Below are 15,731 nucleotides of genomic sequence, written 5' to 3'. Positions count from 1 at the left end.
TGTTGGGCCACCAGCGGGGGCTGCTTGGTTTTTGGTCTCAGCTTCCACACCCCTGTTCTAACGGCTTTCCATGTAAGCAAGATCAGTGGAGGCTGGTGGCTCGGATGCCAGTCGGGCGGTGAATCCGCTCCAGGTTTCACTCCGAAGCAGTCAGAACTCAAAAGGAGCTATCCAAGGTGAGGAAGCACCTTAGATGGCTCCTTTAGAGTTCTGACTGGATTGGACTGGAACCCGGAGCGGATTCACCGCTCTGCTATCATCGGAGCCACCAGCCTCCACATTACCCCCAGGATTTTCTTTCTAAAAAGCCCAAACAAGCTGTCTCATCGGATCGCGCCGGTTCTCTTCTCTAGGTGTACCGGCTGTTCTTTGGCACCTCTCCTGCCTCCTCAGGCGGCTTCCAGGAGCCGTGGGACCGATTCAGCACGGCCGAGAAATTGCTTCACCTGGAGGTGAGGCGAAGCTCTTTGGCTCTCGGGGCCGTTATTTCGGGGGTGGGCTGGAGGCGGGCTGGAGGGGTTTCTGGTGGGCCCTCACTCTTGCAAGGAATGACGGAGTCGGTGCGCCTGGTTCTGTTCCTGTTGGGCCGCCTCCAGTAACTGAAGCAAGAGCGCATAACCAAGGTCACGTCACGGTTATGCTTTTCCATACTCGGAGGTCCAGAGTTTTGTAGTAAAATGCAACGTAAGCCCTACTTAGAGTAGACCCATTGAAATAAATGGGACTTACGTAAGCCATGACTCACTGAAGCGTTATTTATTTCAGTGGGAATACTCTAAGTAGGACATATGGTGCATTTTGCCCTGGGTCTTTGCTTCCTAAATTTCTAGTTGCTTTGGGTGGCTGTGAATGGTTTTGTAGCATGTTTTAGTATGCATTTTATCATGCTGGCTGGGGGATTATGGGAGTTGTAGTCCAACACTTCTGGAGGGTGGCAGCTTGGGGATGGCTGAGCTAGGTGTTAGAGGAAGCGTACCTGCAGGTGATCCATCCCTGTCTTTAGCCGATATGAACCCCCCCTTCCCCTCTCTTCCCCAGGAAAGCCTGCTGGGGGGCCTGCGAGCGGTGGACGATGGGCTGGTCCGTCAGGCGTTGCATTACCCTCTGAAGGGCCCCCACAAGAAGGCCCTGCTGCAGCTCCTCTCCCAAGCCCTGGGCCTGGCTGGCCCCGTGGCCGAGTCCCCTGGCTCCTACAACCCTCAAGCTTTTGTGAAGGACATGGAGGTGAGGGGATGAGGATGGGAGCCGGGCTGGTGGTGGGTGGCGAAGGATGGGAGGGGCGGGTGGCGAAAAGAGGGCAGCTGGCAGCACCTCTGGAGGGTGCTGGGACTCCCTGGAGCCCCCTCTGGCGTTGGTTGGCGTTGCTGGCGGTGGGCTATCGAAGTCACAGACAGCCATTCCCAAACCTTCTACCATAAGGGAACCTGTCAAATTACCCGCTGAGGGACACCCGCTGCGGGCCCTTGTACGGTGTGGAGGATTCTGGGTATATTCTAAGTCAGGTCCAGGAAGACTCTGGGCTGGCCGGTCCAGCGGTGCGTTTCACTGGAGCCTCCGCTCACTGGGGAGCGCAGCCCGAAGCAAAATGTGGCCAGGGAACCAATGACCTGCTTCATCCGTGTTTTGGTTTCGACCCTCCTTCCCACCCTAGAGAGCCTCGTGTGGCGCAGAGCTGTAAAGCAGCAGTTTCTGCAGCTGAAACTCTCCCCACGGCCTGAGTTCGATCCCAGCGGAAGCTGGTTCTCAGGCAGCCGGCTCGGGTCGACTCAGCCTTCCATCCTCCCGAGGTCGGTAAAATGAGTACCCAGTGAGCTGGGGGAAAGGCAATAATGGCTGGGGAAGGCAACGGCAAACCACCCCACTATAAGGCCTGCCAAGAAAACGTCAGCGAAAGCTGGCGTCCCTCCAAGAGTCAGTAATGACTCAGTGCTCGCACGAGAGGTTCCTTTCCTTCCTTCCCACCCTAGAACATTCTTTTCACACCCACCGTGCTGGAGACCCTCACTTGCCGCCCGAGTCAGGAGGAGCTGAAGCGCGTCCTGGTGGTCCCAGCACGCCAGCGCCCCCTCCTGCACGCGTACCAGGCTGCCATCTGCAACAGGAGCGCCAGCCTACGCAAGGACTATTTCGGGCAGCTGGCCGCTGAGCTGAAGGAGCAGCTGGATGCCCGCAAGATCATCACCCAGGTGAGTTCGGGAGTGGGTAGGAGTGGAGAGGCCGCCTCGAAGGCAGGTCCTCCAAGGCTTCCCACAGCATTAATGGCGCGGTGTGTTCCCACCTGGGCCGGGCACCTGATATTTGGCTTCTCCGACGACGGCGCAGCGGCTTTCTGCGACGACTGAAGACCAGCAACTCGTTTTGTCACCAGGTTGCCTGTCCTAGCTGGACTGTCGGGAAAGCCTTTGGCCTGACTAACTTGATTCCTGGTAGCTGCTGGCATGCTGATCCCAGCTGCTGGGATTCCTTCCGATTTGGCACATGCCCCCTATTGCACAACTTTATCACAACAAGGACACCCTTAGGGCTGGTGTCAAGGGTAGGCGTAGCTGGGCACGGGCCAAGGGCCGGCACCCAAGCAGGGGCTGCTGACAAGAGCGCCCCCTGGAGTTGCTCCTTTTCTCCTCCCCTGCAACCGGCCCATTCACCTGCCTCCCGCTCCGGCACAGACAACAGTGGTGGTGGGGAGAGGGGCAGGAGACCCCGCAGCCCCCTGGCTCTCTGCAACAAGTGGTGGCAATGATGAGAAAGTGGGGAGCAAGAGCGGTTGTGGGAAGGGGCTCCTTCAGGGTGCCTGGCCCGGGGGCCCTCCAAAACCATGTGCTGCTGAACTATTGAGAAGCGTAAGAATCCCAACAGCCTTTCTCCCCTATTTTATATGCTGCCCCAGCCCAGCCCACATGTGTCCGCACACTGTTCCCATGCAAACTACCTGAAAAAAACAGTTGGCTAACAAGAACAGGAGCGGGCCAAACCGGGCGTAGAAGAAATTTTCGGAAATTTTCGATGGACCTGAGCATCCCTGGTCGTCCCATCCTCCTGCCTCCTCCCTCGTCCTCCTGCCTCCTCCTCCTGCCTCCTCCCTTGTTCTCCTGACTCCTCCTCCCTCTGCCTCCTCCTGCCTCCCTCTGCCTCCTCCCTCGTCCTCCCTCTTCCTCCTCCCTCCTCCCTCTTCCTCCTCCCTCCTCCTTCTGCCTCCTCCCTCCTCCTCCTGCCTCCTCCCTCCTCCTCCTCCCTTGTCCTCCTGACTCCTCCTCCCTCTGCCTCGTCCTCCTCCCTCGTCCTCCTCCTGCTTCCCTCTGCCTCCTCCCTCGTCCTCCCTCTTCCTCCTCCCTCCTCCTCCTCCCTCCTCCTCCTGCCTCCTCCCTCCTCCTCCTGCCTCCTTCCTCCTCCTCCTGCCTCCTCCCTCGTCCTCCTGACTGCTCCCTTCTCCTTGGCTCCACAGCTTAAACTTGATGAGGTGAACGGCACTGCGGCCCGGAACCGGCTCCGTGCCCTGCTGGAGGACTTGATGGAGATGGAGAAAGTTCTGAAGGACGTGGACATCCTCTCGGCGCTAGCCAAGCTGCTCCCCCAGGGGGCATGTGCTGCCAAGGCTCCCCCCACCACTTCGAACAGCACCAGCCCATCCGGGAACTTCAGCTTCGGTTCCAATTCCAGTGCGGAGGAGGGCAAAGGGGAGAGCGAGCCCCCGATGGAGGACCCCCGTGGACAGTGCTCAGCTTTCGTCCAGCTGTGGGCCGGCCTGCAGCCCATCCTCTGTGGCAACAACCGGTAAGGCTTCTGGGCCCCAAGCTGGAGTTTTGCTGGGTCTCAGTGAGGCATCTCATGGGCTCCTTAGGGTTTGAATTAGGTCATGTTTCTGGGCTTTGTGTTGGCCTCTTAACAAGGGAGGCTGGTGGCCCCGATATCAGCGGAGCGGTGAATCTGCTCTGGGTTTCAGTTTGAGCTCTGAAGGACCTATCCAAAGTGTGGAAGGAAAACCAGAGTGGATTCACTGCTCCACTGACTTCGTGGCCGCCACTACTCAGAACCCTCTGCCTGGGAGCACCCCAATATTTTTTCTCATCCCTCTGCAGAACCATTGAACCCGAAGCCCTGAAACAAGGGAACATGAGTTCGTTGGGGTTCACTAGCAAGGAGCAACGGAATCTGGGCCTCCTTGTTCACCTTATGACCAGCAATCCCAAGATCCTGTATGCTCCGGTCGGCACCGAAGTGGATAAGGTCATCCTGAAGGTGAGGCTGTGAGAGAAATTGACTTTGGGAGCCATTGCAACTAGAGGTGTGCACAGGTCTCCCCTGCCAGTTTCTGAGGTCAATTTGGAGCTTCCACTCTGGATTCTGAATTGAAGCAGGATTTGGATGACTGAAATTATTTGGACATCCAACAGGCTGGAAGATTGAGCAAGGCTTTTTAGTGTATTCCATAAAATCTTCTGGAAATGGAGGCCATGAAGCAGTCACGTACACAACATTTCATGAGCAAGGGGCAACCCAGATTGGCCTGAAGCACTCCTAGCCTGATTCAGGCCACTTTGGTCTGAATCTGACCCGCTTCGGAGCATTTGGCTCCGCCTGCCACTGGAATGTGGCCCCCAAGAGCTACCCTGAAATTGAATTCAGGCCTTGGCCTGAATGAAAGAGGTTTTGCCATAGCTCCGTGGAACTTTAGTGTCCCAGAGAAATGAGTCACGCTCCGAATGCCAATTGCTGAGGACGTGACCAGACAGTCACCTTCTCCCTGCCTGGTTTGGGTGCCTCTCAGCGCAGGAAGCTTCCTTGATTTTAATCCAGGAAGGCAGTTCTTCCATTCCCAAAGCTTAAATGTGTGCCCTATTTTTATAGCCCCAGCCCTAGAAGTAATTTGCAGGGCGTGTGCATGTGTTGCTCATGCTCCTGGTTTTGGTGTCCCTTCCGTTGGATGACGTGTTCCTCTGTCCTTGGCCCTTCTCATGCTGCAGGCCAACGAGACCTTTGCCTTCGTCGGGAACGTGACCCGCTACGCCCAGGTGTGGCTGAACATCTCGGCTGAGATCCGCAGCTTCGTAGAGGAGGGCAAGCTGCAGCAACGGATCCGCTGGCTGCAACAGGTACGGCAATGGTGGGATAGGTCTTCTTCCCCTTCTGCCCTACCTGGGTAACAGTGGAACGGACAACGGGAGTACCCGTCCCACAGCTGTAGCAACACGCAGCTGTAGCAAAGGCTTGGACCCAAACAGAGGACAAAACCACATAGGATGATATTGATATGAGTTCTGGTGCTGTCCCAGAATCCCACAGCGCATTCCAGGGAAGAGGGGTGCCTGTGTTTCCACTGTGGGTTAAGGGTATCTTTCCTGGAATATCCTGCGGCCACAAGCGGCTCTGTGAGGGTTCCTGGCCCCTTGCTGCGCTTTATTTTCTTTCTTCCATTGATGCTCCACCTTTTCCTCCAAGGAACCCAAGACAGCGTGCCTCCTCTCCCTCTTCCTCTCCATGTTTTCATCCTCACAACAACCCTGTGCGGTAGGTTAGGGCAGAGAGTCCCGAACGGGGACACTAGAACTTCAAGTCTCTCTAGACCCAATCAGACACTTCAACTGCTACGTTGCACTGGCTGGCTGCTTTTATTTATTTAGTAAGTCAAGTCAAGTTTATTGTAATTAGCAGCCAGCCATTATACAGTTTCACATAGATGTATTACATTCATCCCCTCGGCCTTTGCCCAGAAGTGCAGGGCCAGCACAAGACGTTTGGCAGTTCTAAAAGTTAGATATGTATTAAAATCGTTCAATAAAAAATGCAGCTTTTGAAAGAGTGAGCTTCCTTTCATCCAAACCAGCAAAAGGAAAGATATAGATTTTCCTAATGTCAGAGCAGACTTCACATTCTAAACTAAAGTGAGTGATGACTTCCAAAAGTAAAAGGTTGCAAAAAAAAATAGCCTCTGGCTTCCTTGGGGATAACCTGAAGGCGCCCCGTGCAATGTGCCGAGGGGAGCACATTTAACCTTTGCCCAGGAATGACCCTTCAGGCTCTGGGGTTAGTGAAACGGGTTCTCTGGGGTTAGCACTTAACCACAAGCCGTTTAGCAAAACACGTTGCAGAAGACCCCTTAAACCCTGCTGCTTAACCAAAAGCCTTAACCAGCAGGGTTTAAGGGGTCTTCTGAACAGGCCCATCATCAACCAGATATTTTGGAAGGTTAAGGAAAGAAGGAGTTGAGTCCACATATAGCTTATTAGATGTACAACTTGTAATTTCAGCCGTATTTAGTAAGCCTCTAGTCCCTTTTATGTCTGGAGCTGTAAGGAAATACCGTGGAGGAGATATTGTTTTCAACCCAGCTGCTCAGGGGAACCCTGCCAGCTCCGGCCTCCTGCGCGGCTGATGAATAAGCCAGCCTGCCCCTTTATGGAGGCTGGCGTTCTTCAGCCCGACTGGATGGCAAAGGTTGGGGAAGGCAGATGTAGGCACTCCCTTTCAGGCCTTCTTGAAACTGAGCCCTCAGTTCAGCCAAGCAGATCCTTCCTGTGCGGGCACAGGGATTTCGGACGCTGCTGAATCTTTGTCCATCTTGCCCAGGAGTGCCTACGCGCCCTGGCAATGGCTCTCCAGACATCCAGGCAGAGAAGCATCGTCTACCCACCTCCTGCCCCTTGCTATTCTTTTAACCAGAAGTGCTGCCTGGGTTGAACCTGGGATCTTCCCTGGGTGCAGCTGGGGCTCCGCCACTGAGCAACAGTCCAATAGGATCTCGACTGACGGAGTGGACGGTTCTTCGGGGGCGGGCCGTGAATCTCTCGGGCAGGGGTGGGCAACTCCAGAGGCTCCGGGGGCAATTTCCCACCGTGGGCCATCTCCCTCCTTCAGGGGGAGCATGAATTTGGACTAAAATGATGCCTAGCTCTCTCTGCCCCTTCTTTTAAAGTGAAGAGGCAGCAGGGTGGTGTCTTGTTCCTGCTTCCACCGGCAAATTCTGCAGCGACTGGAGCGGGGGAGCAGGGGGCCGCGTGCCTCGTGTTGCCCCCTCCTGTCCTAGAGAGAGCCAACGCCTCTCTCCAAAGGACGGTGCCACAAGTCTCCTTGCAGGGTCTACTGGATCCCTTGCCTGCGCTTTGAACATAGCGTGCATGAACAAGAGCTGGAAAAATGGGAGAGAGGCTTCACCCCTGACGCCATCCTTGTTTGAGGTCACACTGCCCTCCGCTAGGAGCAGGGCCTTTCCTGCTATGGCCCCCCGAGGTTCAAATGACATCACCCTGTGGTGTGAGCATGTGCGTACGTGCAGGAGCTGCCTCTCTGCCCCTCTCCCTGCTACATTTGTCTGCTGCCTGCAGATCGCTGCCGACCTACACAAGCATCCCGAAATCCTGAATGTCTCAGACGGCGACGTGCTCCACAACCTCATGGACAGCAACTTCTCTCTGCCCAACACCAGCACTCTCCTGCAGCAGCTGGACACCATCGACAACGCTGCCTGCGGCTGGATCCAGTTCATGTCCAAGGTAGGGGTCCCTGGCCTGGCTCTGGATTAGCCCACTCGCTTGGTTCTGCTCCGCCATTGACGTTCTGACATCGCAGCCTTTGCCAGCCTGGTGTGCTCCATGTGTGTTGGAGGAACAACGGGACACACATTATACCACATGTCTGGAGGGGACCACGTCCCCCTAAATGCTGGTGGAGATTGCAGATGTTAGGATGCAGGGAAGTGTTTGTGGTGCACAATTTCAAAAAGCAAAAAAACAAACAACCCCCGCCCCAAAACTCTGTGAGGAGTTTTCTCTGTTTTAAAACAGAAATAAATATATAAAAACACCACTTCACATCTTTAAAAGCATTACAAGGGACTTTATTATTCCATTCTGAAAAATAATATGTTGTTTAAAAAGAAAAAGAATAGTTTTAAAACTTTTAATTAATGAATTTTTAAAAAGGTGTTACAAAACTCTGGAAATACAAAACCACAGATCCCAATTGCATTTGGTTCTGTTCCATTAAACATATCTGGTGATGTGAGATGCTCAAAGTTTGGAGCAGATCCGGTCATAGGTGGATCCAGGAATCACCCTCAGTTCCAAACATAATACTTGGACATGGAATAATGGGCTCAAGTAACAGGAAGCCACATTCCGGCTGGACATCAGGAAAAACTTCCTGACTGTTAGAGCAGGATGACAATGGAACCAGTTACCTAGGGAGGTGGTGGGTTCTCCCACACTAGAGGCCTTCAAGAGGCAGCTGGACAAGCATCTGTCGGGGATGCTTTAGGGTGGATTCCTGCATTGAGCAGGGGGTTGGACTCGATGGCCTTAGAGGCCCCTTCCAACTCTACTATTCTACTATTCTATGACTTCCTTTTAAATGATCAATTTTAATTTGTTGTTTTATTCTTTTTTAAATACATAAATCTTTTCATGCTTTTATTCCTATGTTCACTGCTCCAGAATCTATTTTTGATGTGGAGCGGTATATAAATATTGTAAATAAATAAACAATAAATAAATAATGCCCCATTCCCACTTGTGCTTGGATGTCTTGGCTCCATGGCAGCTGGGCGCCTGGGTTTGCCTCAGAGCAGAGTGACAGACGGGATGCGTATCCCCGGTTGCGTATCGCCCTCACAAAGTCTCTTTGCTCCCCACCAGGTCAGTGTGGACATCTTCAAGGGCTTTCTGGATGAGGAGAGCATAGTCAACTACACGCTCAACCAGGCCTACCAAGACAACGTCACCGTGTTTGCCAGTACGGTTCTTCCTCCTTTCCCCTCCCCCTCTCCTGACGCAATCAGCTTGCCTCTCTTCCCACTAGCACTAGCCCAGGACGGAGAGGCTTCACGGCCCGGCCTTTCTACCTGCGGTTGGTTTAGTCAGCCTTTCCCAACCTGATGCCCAACGCTGAGAGTTGGAGCAAGTTGGTAAATCGTCCACACCGAGCCATTTTACACACCTCATTTCTCATTGCTGATCATTGAGTGGGAAATGGAGAATGTAAACTCCACCCCACCCCCAAAGCCACTGGAAATCTCTTTCACCAACACCTTCTGGCTTCTCAGATGTCAGCAGCCATGGCTTGCGGGCTTTCCCGCATACCTTTAGGCTAGAAACTTGTTTTTTCTTCTATATTAGAAGGCGAGATGTTTCTTGTGCCCGATGCTACATTCCGTGCCTGTTTTCTATGTTCCTGCAGGGTCTCAACCTTTGTTCTGCCAGCTGGCATCTGTAGAGTTTTCAGGCAGATTTTGCGGTCATAAGGACTAGAAACATGCTCTTAAAAAAAACAAAAGAAGATGGCTGGCATCCGAGGATGCTGCCTGTTGCACAGATAAAAACCAACCAACCAACCACTATTTGCTTCTGGGGTCTGTGGCAGCAAGCCGGAAAGCAACCATGGGACTGCGCTGTGGTCTCACGTCTTGCTTCTGGGAAACCTTTTGCTGGACCTGCGAGGCCTTTGGTCCGGTCCAGCTGCGCGCTTCCTCTTGCCTTCCTTGGTCCGATGCATCATGGTTTGCCGTTCTCTTTCTCTGTTGCCCTTATTGTGTGTTTTCTCCCGCCACCCCCCAATGAAGGTGTGATCTTCCAAACCAACAAGGATGGCACCCTCCCTCCCCACGTCATGTACAAGATCCGGCAAAATTCCAGCTTCACGGAAAAGACCAACGAGATTCGTCGGGCATATTGGCGGCCTGGACCCAACACCGGAGGCCGTTTCTATTTCCTCTACGGATTTGTGTGGATCCAGGGTGAGCACATCCTGAGCCTCTTCTTGTTTTTAGCTGTGTGCTGCAGCCCCAAATATGGCCAATTCTCTTCTCCATCTTCAACAGCGGGAGCTGTTGTTGCATCTTCTTCTGCTTCTCCCAATGCCCTGTCTGTGCGGTTACATCCTCGGACTGTAGGGTAATGAAATCCCCGGTAGGGTATCCCTTGCTAGGGATGTTTGTATTTTGTAAAATCTGTTCCATCCACATTTCATGGATAAAAATATAAGAAGAGCCCTGAGGGTCCATCTAGTCCAGCACTCTGTTCACACAGTGGCCGACCAGCGGTAGACCAGGGACCAACAAGGCAGGATAGGAGTGCAACAGCACCCTCCCAGCCCATGTTCCCCATCAACTGGTGCACTCAGGCTTTCTGCCTCAGATACTGGAGGTAGCCCATAACCATCAGGGCTAGTAGTCCTTGACAACCTTCTCCAGCTGCCTTTCATTCTGGTGTCCACTCATTAACAGAATTGGATTTTTCCCCATTTGCAAAATTCACACTTGCAGAAATGTGCAAATCCGTCCAAAATGCGCATTTTCATACTTTAGCCTATGGGGGAAGTGTGCATTTTCAGCCGGCGTTTTTTTAAAATTTGTTTGCATATTTTTCTGTGATAAAATTTGTGTAAAATTATAGAAAGTAAAAAAAAGAAAAGCCATTCCGCATGTCAATTTCAGTTCTGGGCTCCACAATTCAAGAAGGACGCAGACAAGCTGGAGCGTGTTCAGAAGAGGGCAACGAGGATGATCAGAGGTCTAGAAACAAAGCCCTATGAAGAGAGACTGAAAGAACTGGGCATGTTTAGCCTGGAGAAGAGAAGATTGAGGGGAGACATGAGAGCACTCTTCAAATACTTAAAAGGTTGTCACACAGAGGAGGGCCAGGATCTCTTCTCGATCCTCCCAGAGTGCAGGACACGGAATAACGGGCTCAAGTTAAAGGAAGCCAGATTCCGGCTGGACATCAGGAAAAACTTCCTGACTGTTAGAGCAGTGCGACGGTGGAATCAGCTACCTAGGGAGGTTGTGGGCTCTCCCACACTAGAGGCATTCAAGAGGCAGCTGGACAACCATCTGTCAGGGATGCTTTAGGGTGGATTCCTGCATTGAGCAGGGGGTTGGACTCGATGGCCTTGTAGGCCCCTTCCAACTCTGCTATTCTATGATTCTATGATTCTATGATTCAACAGAATCTGTGTGACTTGTGAAATCTGGTCTACTGTGGAAGTGATAGTTTGGAGTCATAGAAATCCGAACTCATCTAATTCTGTTGCAGATTTCTCCAACATCCCTGTCATTTGCAGAATCCTTTTTTTATATATACTTGGCATGCTGAAGAGGCCATCCACCTTGCCTTCCAGTGCGGCTTGCCTTTTCAGCAGCAGAAACGACCGCAGTGGAAATTGAGGCGACAGCACCACCAAAGAATTTCAGTTGTAGTCCTATTCATGGTGTTTGTTGTTGGATCAGCCTCCAGGGGCAAATGCAGCCAACGGAATGGGCCAAGCAACTTGTTCAGCCTCAAGCACTGAGTCAATGTCAGAAACTTTCTAGGAGCAGGGCAGTCGGATTGGCCCCTTGGCGTCACCTGATCCCAGCTGAACTGGTAGCTGCAATGCCGCTGCCTGGCCACCTGGAGGGGCGGTTCTGAAGGGCAACAGAAATCATGCCACGCTGTCCTGCCCCAGTGAAGTTACCTCGATGCCCACTTAGAGACTCTTTTGCATTTATATAAGACTGGTTTTAAAGCTACTGATAGATACGGACACGGAATAATGGGCTCAAGTTAAAGGAAGCCAGATTCCAGCTGGACATCAGGAAAAACTTCCTGACTGTTAGAGCAGTACGACAATGGAACCAGTTACCTAGGGAGGTTGTGGGCTCTCCCACACTAGAGGCCTTCAAGAGGCAGCTGGGCAACCATCTGTCAGGGATGCTTTAGAGTGGATTCCTGCATCGAGCAGGGGGTTGGACTCGATGGCCTTGTAGGCCCCTTCCAACTCTGCTATTCTATGATTCTATGTACTGAGAAAGAGCGTTGATAGATGTCTGTTGTCTTCCTCTCTCTGCCTCTCCCTCTCCCTCAAAAGATATGATGGAACGAGCCATCATCAACACCTTTGTGGGCCACGACGTGGTTGAACCCGGGAATTATGTCCAGATGTTTCCCTACCCCTGTTACACCCGCGACGAGTGAGTACTCTTGTGTGTGCTTATGTGAGAAGTTCTGGGATGTGCAGAACCTTGAGAGCTGGTGATTCTGTGCCGTGAATGCCTGTGTGTGCACGTTTACATGCAGCAACAGCTGCATGTAATGGCCAAGGTGGCCCTCAGGGTTGAGTTTGTGCACCTCTGCTATAGGTGATGCCCCACCTCTTCCTCTCCCCAGCTTCCTGTTTGTCATTGAGCACATGATGCCCCTCTGCATGGTCATTTCCTGGGTCTACTCGGTGGCCATGATGATCCAGCACATAGTGGCAGAGAAGGAGCACCGCTTGAAAGAGGTAGGACCACCACGGCGATTCTAGGGCTGGGGGAAATGGCGGGCAGGGCATACGGCCTCCTGCGGCCCCCTGACACCGGGGAGAGTCACAGTGGCCAAAGGAAGCCTCCATGTTCAGAAGCAGCAGGCGGCAGTTGGGTTCGCACCTCGCTGGTCTCCTGTTCCAGAGGTGTCTGGTTGGCCACAGGAGGAAACAGGAGGCTGACTAGATAGCTTTTTATGGCTCTTAAGTTCTTGAGACTGTTTTTGGCTTTTGCTTGCATGGGCGCGCGTCCTGTTAGAAGCTCCAAACGTGACCACCTGCCCACCCAACATATTTGCAAGTTGTGCTCGAGTTCGTCTCATTCCTGGTTCTCAGTTGGATTCATGCAGGTTTCCCAACTTGCACAGATTTCCCCATTAGACTGAACCAACCCTGTTTTAGCCTACAGAGAAGATTTCTGGAGACCTGCGCAAATCTCCTGTTCTATTGGCGCAAGTTTCCCATTCGCGCAAAGCGAGCGCCGAGAGCCAACACGAATGGGAACGCGGCACGAGACGAGCAGCGAGGCAACTGCAGCTGTCTCGAACATTGGTTGTTTGCCCATCTGTAGTTGGAAACTCAAGGCTGCCCTTAGCCAAGGCTGTGGCACACACACCCCCCTTTGACTTCATGTTGTCCACTGAATAGTAGACATCCATGAGTAGGTAGAAGAATAGATTCCCAGTGCCTTGTCCGCCACTGCGAAACTCCTAAGAGTTTGGAATTTTCCCAGGCTCCAATTTCCCAGGCTGGATGCTGACACTGCAAAGCAGTTTGGGGGCTCAACTCTGAGCCCGTCCTTAGATCTAAGCTGGATTCTCTTCCAAGCACTCCCTGCGTCCAATCCCAGAAAGTGGCCTCCTGTTCGTGCCAGCGGCCTCCTCCTGCCCGTTCCTGTATGTTGGCAGTGCCACGCTCTGCTGGCTCTCCGCTTAACGAGGCCATGATGAAGTGGCCGGGGCGCGGAGCCAGCTTGCGCTGCCTGTAAGTCGCCGGGGTTCCCAGTAGCCGGGCGCGTGGCTTCCTCTGTGCCAAGGGAGAGAGGAAGGCTGGCAGAGGATACTGGCTGCCAAGAGAGATTCCTCCTGGCGTTGAGCAGTGGAAAGGAGAGTCAGACAAGCTGCCTATAAAGGGAGTTGTAGGTCTCTGAACAAGGCGGCGAATGTTCCAATCTCATTTCAGTAACTCCTCTGGCCTGGAGAGGAGATCCCTGAATCCTGTTAATTCCTCCTTCCTCAGCCTGGTGCTTCTCTGATCCATTGGACTCCAGATGTGGAGTTGGACAATTGTTGTTGTTCATATTATTGTTGTTGCTGCTGTTGTTGTGTGGTCCAACACATCTGGAGGACACCAGGTTGCAGAAGGCTTGTGGGAGATCCAGGACAAATAAAACGAAGTACTTCTTCACACAGCGCATAGTTAAATTATGGAACTCATTACCACAAGATGTAGTGATGGCCACAATTTGGATGGCTTTAAAAGGGGGTTGGATATATTCCTGGAGGCAAAGGCTATCAAAGGCTACTAGCCCTGATGGTTGTGTGCTACCTCCAGTATCCGAGGCAGTAAGCCTGTGTGCACCAGTTGCTGGGGAACATGGGCCGGGGGGTGCTGTTGCACCATTTCCTGCTTGTTCATCTCTGGCCGATGGCTGGTTGGCCACTGTGTGAGCAGAGTGCTGGACTAGATGGACCCTTGGTCTGATCCAGCATGGTACTTCTGATGTTCTTAAGGCTGAGTTACATGAAGACATCAGTGAAAACAATGCCATGAAGCGCACAAAACAGATGCAAACTGCAAAATACGACCTGTTAAAGGGCACAGTCATGGAACGATCCCTTAATAAAGGGGAACGTGTAGGAGAATACTCTTAATTCTGTGGCTTCCATGCAGTTTAGCTGAATCGTTGTTGCTACAGCCAACTGAATTTCATTTTTTAAAAAAAGTTTCCAGATTTCATCAGCTATTGAGGTTGAGGGTGCAGGTTTGGATGTAAGACTAAGCCAATACTATCTGAACAAATCTTTATGGACCCTTGAAAATTCAACCTTCCGTCTTCAGTTCTGTGCAGCCTGTCCTTGGAGAATTCTGTTTGTGGGGTGAAAACAAGACAGATTTTTCCAGTTCTGCCCTGTGGATTTAATTCATTTTCTCTTGCTGTGTTGATTCAATAACAGTAGCCAGTTTATTTTGTTTTTTGTTTTTGCAAAATGATGACAATTCGTGCAAGAGGGGAAGGCAATGTTGAAATTTGAAGAACTGGTGTTGTAATATTTTTAAAGAATGGCGATCTTGCACAAGTGTGCAGGATCACAAGTGCACACGATCGCAGAGCTGTATCCCCTCTTGTCAATATCCTTGTCAGTTTCATCCTCTCCACACTACATCCAGCACAGCTGTATATTCCCTACTTGTCAAAGGACTCTCCGGCATTGACACAAGGGCAGAGCACCATGTGGTGGCTGCCCTGCAAAATAGCCGCCAAGGCCTGGGGATTCCGTGGCCGCATCGTGCACAGAGTCTCAATTCCCAGTCTCGCACGTCCCGACTGCAAAGCCTGTTGGCCCAGAGATAGAACTGGGACCAAAGAAACGAGTGTGTACCACGCAGGGAGCGGATCCGCGCTCTCCGTTTAGCCTCTTCCGTTGGTCTGAAGCTCTAGGCAGGCTCTCTGTGCAGAGTTGCAAAAGCCATTCGCCATATGTTTCTGCTTGGAACATCCTAATTTTGTGGCGAGCCCCAACTCAGCTCCAGCTGACGTCCCGTCTCTGGCTAATTGACTGCTGAGCTCAGCCACTGGGGAAAGAGTTGGGTGAGGAGCCTGGCAGGCCCAGCGCAGGTGGGTCGATATGACAAATGGTTGTTTAAGGGCCTAGATTGAGGCTTTCAGACAGCGAGCGGCCTCCCCTTGGGGGACGGCAAAGCATTGCTGAGCTGTGAACCGAGCGCTCCGGCTCGCCTTGCTTGCTCCTGACCCAGAACATTACGGGTTGCCCGGCGGTAGCGATAACGAGGCTCAGCGCTCACCTCTTATGCATTAGCCATCCAACCTTGCAGCAGCTCTGTAAAGTAGGTCAGTGTTACCGAGGCTATCGAGGGCTACTAGCCCTGACGGCTATGTGCTGCCCCCGGGGTCAGAGGCAGTATGCTGGGGAACATGGGCAGGAGGGTGCTGTTGCACTCCTGTCATACGTGTGGGTTCCCCGTGGGCAGCTGGTTGGCTACTGTGTGAGCAGAGTGCTGGGCTAGATGGACTCTTGGTCTGATCCATCACGGCTCTTCTTCTGTTACTATTCTCACTTTACAGTTTCTGTGTCTGCGGTTGAGAGAGAGAGAGAGAGAGAGAGAGAAGCAGCTAGCCTCAGTTTCTCCTTTGGCCCTGGCTAACTGAGGACAGGGCATTCTCAGTGGTGGCATCCCATCTCCAGAGCTCTCTCCCAGAATTGCGGCATCTGGTACCT

General features: G+C 52.5%; 1 protein-coding gene across 1 annotated transcript in view; it reads left to right on the top strand.

Annotated features, from left to right (window-relative positions):
- ABCA2 (ATP binding cassette subfamily A member 2) overlaps positions 1-15,731 on the top strand; it is an 84,334-nt gene that overhangs the window by 30,594 nt on the left and 38,009 nt on the right. The window contains exons 6-16 of the mRNA XM_063144914.1: positions 354-452; positions 1,039-1,224; positions 1,968-2,186; positions 3,443-3,771; positions 4,077-4,236; positions 4,962-5,090; positions 7,320-7,487; positions 8,628-8,724; positions 9,551-9,724; positions 11,836-11,938; positions 12,135-12,249. Of these exons, the coding sequence (XP_063000984.1) occupies positions 354-452; positions 1,039-1,224; positions 1,968-2,186; positions 3,443-3,771; positions 4,077-4,236; positions 4,962-5,090; positions 7,320-7,487; positions 8,628-8,724; positions 9,551-9,724; positions 11,836-11,938; positions 12,135-12,249 (1,779 nt within the window). The remainder of the gene's footprint in view (positions 1-353; positions 453-1,038; positions 1,225-1,967; positions 2,187-3,442; positions 3,772-4,076; positions 4,237-4,961; positions 5,091-7,319; positions 7,488-8,627; positions 8,725-9,550; positions 9,725-11,835; positions 11,939-12,134; positions 12,250-15,731) is intronic.

Source organism: Elgaria multicarinata, chromosome 19 (assembly GCF_023053635.1).
Source record: "Elgaria multicarinata webbii isolate HBS135686 ecotype San Diego chromosome 19, rElgMul1.1.pri, whole genome shotgun sequence".
Taxonomy (NCBI): domain Eukaryota; kingdom Metazoa; phylum Chordata; class Lepidosauria; order Squamata; family Anguidae; genus Elgaria; species Elgaria multicarinata.
The sequence above is the reverse complement of the archived record's forward strand: the minus strand, read 5'-3'. Positions and strand labels throughout refer to the sequence as shown.